Consider the following 7,652-nt stretch of genomic DNA (forward strand, 5'->3'; position numbering starts at 1 on the left):
AAATGACGAAACATTAGGTGTCTATTTACTTGTGACCACTCAGTGTATACTATACTATTAGTTTATTTCTGAGCTAGATTACTTGTCCGTACCTTTAACTGGAGAACGATTTAAAAACCATAGATTTAGTAAGACATTCAAGTCAGTATTGTGTAGGTTACCTAAATGTACATCAGGCCACATCATCTATTGGTTAAACCGTACACAGTAAAGAATAATGGGAGAAATAACACAACACATCCTAATAAAAATGTCGTTATAGAATTCAGATTTTAATGCTTTTTTCACCTTACCCATTATCAAGATTACATTGGCATAATAGTTGTATTGTTAGATAGAGAGAAACCTTAAAGTTGACGTGTATCTATATCTTGTGCATATTATAAAAACCGGGTGTTAAAAACACGTAGTTATTGTCAAATTGTTCGAAGAGTATTGGTTCCTTAGATGTTACAGAAGGTTCATCGCACTTTATAAGTTACATGTTTTCCGTTGCTCTTGAAATTCTTGGAACTACTTTCTTCATCGTATATCGTGCTCATTCGTGAGATCATGATTACGCACTGTTTTCCGACACTACAAATTCCATTGCAGCAAATCCTAGACCTATGTGTCTTGATGGACTTTAGGCAGACAGCCCACTCTATGTGAACGTTGTTTTCTAAGACCATGCTTAAGCAGACGAAAGGTACAAAAATCTATTGGCAGACAAATCGCGTATGTGATCGAATGAAAATGCCACGATTCCACTTTCTTTGATAATTTCGAGGTGTGGCCAAAATCCTGTGAGCTTTCATCAACTTCAAATCCTTGTTTATAATATTGTTAATGATATTAGAAAACATGCCCAGCGTCATCGCAATGGCTTCTTAGGTCGGATATTGTCTTTCGTAACCACGACCTCGACTTTGCAAATGAGAACTTTGCTTCTGATTGGCTTGGAATGTGGTTTAAAAGCATAATGTTTTTCTAAATGCTCATGGAAAACTATGAAGGTTTTTATTTTTATAAATGTTTTGACCTTTCGCTCTACATAGTATAACAATCTCGCTAAATGAATATTTATTTTCGGGAAGCTGTTTTTTTTAACATTAATCCAGTTAGTTGATAATTTCAATAAAAATGTTAGCAAAACATAAATCAAATAATAATCATCCGGGGAATTGTATTATAACGTTACTATTATTAGACTTGGTAACACACTAAGGAAATTGTTATTCCTCAAATACGTATTTTGAATATTTCTCGCAATCTTAGCTGCCTAATGATACTTATGCATATTGTAACTGTCAGCTCGGTGTTTGAATTTAATATTTCTTAAAAAAGTATTCCGCAGATTGAGTTGTTTTTTATCCAAATTTGGATAGATTTTTTTATAGTAATCTTCAATCTCGAATAAGCAAGTAAAAAGCACTGGAATCAAAAGGTGCCAATACATTATCACAAATTGCTTACTTCCAAGTCCAATTCTACCAAATTTTGAATAATCTCAAATAACAACATCAATACATACGATCACTGGATTAACAAAACAAACAACTACACTTGTAGCTTATATCCAAAAGTAAGACAGCCAGTTCTGTATTTTTTACAAACTAGCGAAAGTACCTGGCTTCGCTCGGGTTATTAGGTTGATATATTCTAGATGACTATGTCAGTGTGTAAATTCTGAACCTATTTTAGCATAGAAGAACAGTCAAAAATATTTTAAACATTTTTATTTCCTAGAAACGAAAAAAAAATTTCTATGTGGTTTTCCACTAGCTTGCCTCATTAAAAAGATGCGCGCACGCATGTGGATAAAATAAGTAATATAATACTCAGGTGCACACAATCAGGGTCAACTTAATATTTTGTAATATAAGGAACCACTTCTTTTCTATGTGGTTTTCGCTAGTTTGCCTCATCAAAAAGATGCACACGCACGTGGATAAGATAAGTAATAATACCCAGGTACAGACCCTCAGGGTCTACTTAGTATGTGTGCACAATTTCAGGTTTATAGGTTCTTTCCTTTTGGAACTATAGCGGTCACACATACACAGGCACGCACGTGTGATTTCTATTTGTAATATAAGGAACCACTTCTTTTCTATATAGTTTTTCGCATAAAAAGATGCGCACGCGAACATATGTAGATAACTACCCAGGTGCCCACCCTTAGGGTCCACTTAGTATGGGTGCAAACTTTCAGGTTTCTAGGTTCTTAGCTCTTCGAGCTATAGCAGTCACATATTCTTTCCCATGTTGTTTTTCGCTAGCTTGCTTCAAAAAAAGATGCGCATGTACACGAATAAGTAATAATACCCAGGTGCACACCCACATGGTCCACTTAGTATGTGTGCAAAATTTCAGGTTTCTAGGTTTTTCCTCTTGGAGTTATGGCGGTCACACACAAAGACACCCACGGACACCCCTTTTATTGTTATAGATGAAAGTGTGATTATTTCATTTCGAACATAAGTTAACCGCCATGGCTGTTACAAGTTGGAATGTTTATATATACTTATACTCATTAATTTCCATATTTTCATTTGCGCAATGCTCTTCTTTTGCTAAATTTGTACTTCAGTATCAATTACGGGCTGACTTAGTAGTAAAACACATACATTTTCATTATGTTATATTGTAATCGTTTTTAGCTACTTCATTTTCACATTGAATACTTTTATTTTTCTTATAAAACATTAGGCCTTTTTGTTTACAATTCTACAATAGTTTTCAGCATTCAGAAACTTTCGACAGAGCCATAAGTAATAACCTAGCTGTTATGAATTAATGCACGATTACTGTTGGAGCAAGATTGTGCTGATTAAGTAAAATGTGAGAATGAATAACAAATACAGTACATTAACATGCACTTATAAATAAAGGAAAATAGAATTACTCACCAAATAGTAGATGATACAACAAATGGTTATATTGATAAAGTAATATAATCTGCTCACGATATTGACATCGTCCATGTCTCTGACAAGTTTGAAAGGCGTTAAATGTGTATTAACAATAAACTGTCTAAAACTTATCATTAATGTTGTTCTTACTGTCTCGTAGCTCCCGCTGTCAGTGAATAAAAACGTTTGCCGGTAATTAACGCTAATCTGTCACTGAATTTTCTGAAAACCAATCTCAGCGAAAGACATGTAATTTCACTTTTAATTCGTAATATGCAGTAATTGAACTAGAGCCACGTGATCAAGGAAGTAGCGTTTCTTATCTACTCCCTTGCGTTGTGTGATTCAGTTTTGCAATTTTGCTAACTGACTAAACTCAGCTACAATTTGATAGGTAATAATATGGTACAAAATCACTTTATCATCGTCATTTAAATGTCGTATAATCTGGTGGTCCAAAATTTTGCTGTGTGTTAACCAGTTTATATTCATAACCCATTTCGATATTTTATCAGAAAGAAACTCAACTACTAATTTACTTTTAATAATGACGTCGAAAAATTACTCAGTGGTTGTAACTTAAAATAATGATCACCATCTCTAATTCTCTATTTTTTCGTGAGATGTATGTTTATATGTGATATGTATACATGAATATTGTTAGTAATTTATGTAAAAAGTAAATCATTTGAAACATTTAGAATTATATACGACGTCATGCATGTCAATACGATAAGTTACAATTGTCAAATTAGCATATGATAAAGAATATGTAGTATTTTAAAATCATTAAAACTTTAAATTCGTAAGCAAAGTCTGAATGTCTGTCTAGTTAACTTTCGTGATTGTTTCAAGGTGAATCTGACTTCTTAAGGAATGTTACATTATTAAGAAAAACCCATAACTGTGTTCGAAAGTTGTCTTATAATCGCTTTTTTTCCTATCTTCTTTTTCACATATACTTTTTGCGTTAAATTGACTACATTATATTCATGGATGTATACATACTGCAGGGCAACAGTATAAGTTTAATACTTTGGGTTTGTATTCTGCTGTTCTAAAATTCCACCAAGTAGTTATTTTCTAAACTACAAATCTTGCATAAGAGATTCTACATTAACTTAAGTTGTTTACTGATAATTTAAGCTTTTTTCTCCATATTCAAAAGTTTTTTTAAATTGCTAAATCAAATATCAATATCTGTTTGTCAAAATGTCTTAAATGTACAAACAAGCACACTTAAAAAAAAGTTAATCAAGATATTTTCAGAAATCGTTATTTTTATCATTATAGTATTTTGTTATTTTGTAAACACTTTAACACAACCCAGATTACTTCTACCTACTTTTTTGTTTGTTTGTTTAATAACATGAGTTCAGATTCTGTAATCTCAAGAATGTGGATTCAACACGTGTTTAAGAAATTCATTCATCTGACTTGTAAAGTAAAGCCAGCAGAGGAGCAGTTTGATGACTTCAGCGGTGTTACTTTGCCACGCCCTACAGAAATTACAAACTAAACTACTACGCATTCGGAAGGCAGCAAACCAATCCCGCTGATTATAGAGGTCGCGTGCTGGAAACATCACATGTACATCTGCTATAAAATTTGGCAGTAATAGTCTTCAATTGGAAACACCGAGAAATGTTTTATTCATATCACCCGAGGGAGATCTGAAGTTACGAAAGATTCTTATAAAAAAAAAGAATTTTATAGGACTTCTGAGCAAGGTTATTTCTTTAATTTAAACTTCAAGTGGAAAGAGTCAAGCTGTTTCTCAGGTCCAGTTAGTGAAGACAATTTTTGTTATTTAAATATCTCGTCTACACGAAGACTCTAGCTAGCTAACAAAGTAAAATAAAATGAAACATACAGCTTTATGCTACTGCAATAGTTGTAGATACCTATTATAGAGGGCGTGGTTTGGATGTGAAAATAACGTGTTGAGCAAAAGAAAAAACAGTTGTTGCTAGAGTGTTCCTATGATCAATAGCTTTGCATGAAATACATGCGTGAGTTAAGAATAATATTTATTACACATGAGATTATTACTTCTATTACATCGTAATACAGTTCAAATGTCTGGTCTTTGTATTTGTATGTTTACGTTTCAAGACACGGGTTGGCCATGTGGTAGAATCTCCCACCCACCCCCAGTGGTAAGTCTGAAGGCTTATAATGCTAAAAACCGGGTTTCAGTACCCTAGGTGGGCACAGCACAAATAGTCCATTGTGCAACTTTGTGTTTAATAACAGACAAACAAACAAAAAACCCTGTGGTGTAGCTCTGTATTTCGGAGCCGGAGAATCGAATTTGAATCCGTGATATACCGCAAAATGTTCCGCCGCACTTTAAGCTGCGGGCGTTATAAGAGTGACAATCAATCCCTTCACAAGGCTGGTGAGTTGTAGGATGTTGCTTGACTGATTCTTTTTCCTTTAGTTAGTAGCTCAAAATTAAGGACGGCGACAAATAGCCATAAATACAAATGCAAATGTTTATGTTTTGTAATTTATTCAAACGGAAAGTCCAACGTGTTTAATGTTCGGAGAAGTCTTACCATTTCTCATATCTTGAGCAAATACTTTTTTGTTATGTACTTTACTTATGAGATGATGATTAACTACATTTGTTTTAAATTTATAATAATTTGCTCATGCGAGCTTAAAAGACGGCGCTGTGTCTTTACAGAAGAATCGTGGTGCTGTTGGAGTCATATAAGCCTCCTTAAGTTTGGTTTATTATGAATTTCGCGCAAAGCTACACGAGGGCTATCTGCGCTAGCCGTCCCTAATTTAGCAGTGTAAGATTAGAGGGAAGGCAGCTACTCATCACCACTCGCCGCCAACTCTTGGGCTACTCTTTTACCAACGAATAGTGGGATTGACCGTCACATTATAACGCCCCCAATGCTGAAAGGACGAGCATGTTTGGTGGGACGGGCCTTCTTAAGAGATAATTCTGTGTCTTAAAAATGGCACGACGACGGTGATTTTCATGAGGTTGTTTTTTGTTTTTACATTCACATAATTTTATACTCTTTTTTTTTTTTCTTTCGAAAGAAAGTGTAAGGCTAACCTTCTTTTGAGCTATGGTTACCACTTTTTATTTTAATTTTCTTTATCTTTATGGGTAAAGATGTAATGTGGAAATTCAGTAGCTTAGGTTAAGTAACAAAAACGCATAACATGACCAACTAAGAAATATTCTCTCACGTTCGCTCAGCTGCGTTAATGATGGAATGTGTCGTCCAATAGAGTTTTATAAGTTTAAATGGGAAAACTGGCTGTGGTGGAAGTTATGTTGATGCTACTTTTTTTCTTTTTTTTTCACTCAAGCATTTGTAGTTTGTATATCTAAGAGGTCAGAAAATATCAAGTTCAAGTAAATGCGTTAAGCATCCAAACGTACAGCATATCAGTCACAATTAGAGGAACATATGAACTATTTAAATAAAAGGTAGCAAAATTACTTCGTTTATCGAGGGATTGGTAAGGCACTTTTTTGAGCACATTTTGGTATAACTGGCTTGAAGCTTCACGAAGAAATTTGAAACTAGTTTCTGACTTTATTGATAAGATAAAACTTTTCTCTTTAAGATTTCCGTAGCTATGGATATCCTGAACTGGCTCGAGTACAACTTGGAATCTCCAACAGAGAAAATTGGAATCTGAATATAGAAGATGGAGAAGAGGACGATATGAGCTCGAGCCTGGCAAGAGCTGAGAGGTCTGTCGATGACGAGAACGTGGAAAGAGAAGAAGACGAATTGATTACACAAGCAGAAGCACCTGAAGCATCTTCGTCGTCTTTATCCAACGATTGTACACGTAACGAAATGTACGTCGATTTTGAGAAGATTGGATGGTCTAGATGGATAATATCTCCTAAAGGATACCATGCCTATTACTGCAGAGGAGAATGTTCTTTTCCTCTTGGTCAAAATCAATACCCAACCAACCATGCTACTGTCCAGAGCATTGTCCAGGTGCTCACCCCTGGGGTCGGAGATCCTTGCTGCGTTCCAAACAAATTACGCCCAGTCAGTGTGCTATACTTTGACGAACATCAAAATGTAATTCTTAAGCAATACGATAACATGGTGGCCGAGAGCTGTGGCTGTCAGTGATGGCATATATTATCTTTTTTGCCACAGTTCTTGTTAGACCGCTAATCTAGGCAGCTTGCCAAATTACGTATACTTCCAGTGACATATGTTTGTTCGCCAAGAACTCCACCTGGTGGCTGATAGAACGGACTAAAACAGCGGCCTGCATTTGCTCGCCTTTAATATGGTGCTTTATCGATTTGGCGAGATAAAGGGATCGTACCGATAGCATTCAGTGGAGCTTCTGACTGAGATGTCCTTTGTGTAACAAACAGTGGTTTCAGTCTAAAAAAACTGAGTATTTGTTAGCATTGGGTTTGGGGTTTTCTCTTGCCAATTGTTTGGTTGATTATTTGTTTCAAAATATTGTTTTAACAAAATGGTATCATAATCCCTGTAATGTTTCTATACATCCTGACACCGAACTCAATATTCGTATCTAAAAGTAATGATTATTTGTAAATCATGGCGTTATCGCGTCCTAATATAACATACCCTACTCTAACAATTTAATCTTACGTTATTGTTAAAATATATTCTTTAATTTATTATCGTTATCTTAAACCGATTAAGACAACGCTTCTTGTTATAAAGTAAGATTTAAAAAAAACATTATGGATACGTAAACCTACAAAATAAAGATTATATC

General features: G+C 34.7%; 1 protein-coding gene across 1 annotated transcript in view; it reads left to right on the forward strand.

Moving 5' to 3' along the window:
• LOC106459331 (bone morphogenetic protein 2-like) overlaps positions 1–7,652 on the forward strand; it is a 63,139-nt gene extending 55,487 nt beyond the window's left edge. The window contains exon 5 of the mRNA XM_022392907.1: positions 6,495–7,652. Coding sequence (XP_022248615.1) covers positions 6,495–7,024 — 530 coding nt within the window. The 3' untranslated portion in view covers positions 7,025–7,652. The remainder of the gene's footprint in view (positions 1–6,494) is intronic.

This window comes from Limulus polyphemus, unplaced genomic scaffold (genome assembly GCF_000517525.1).
Source record: "Limulus polyphemus unplaced genomic scaffold, Limulus_polyphemus-2.1.2 Scaffold1, whole genome shotgun sequence".
In the NCBI taxonomy this organism is placed as follows: domain Eukaryota; kingdom Metazoa; phylum Arthropoda; class Merostomata; order Xiphosura; family Limulidae; genus Limulus; species Limulus polyphemus.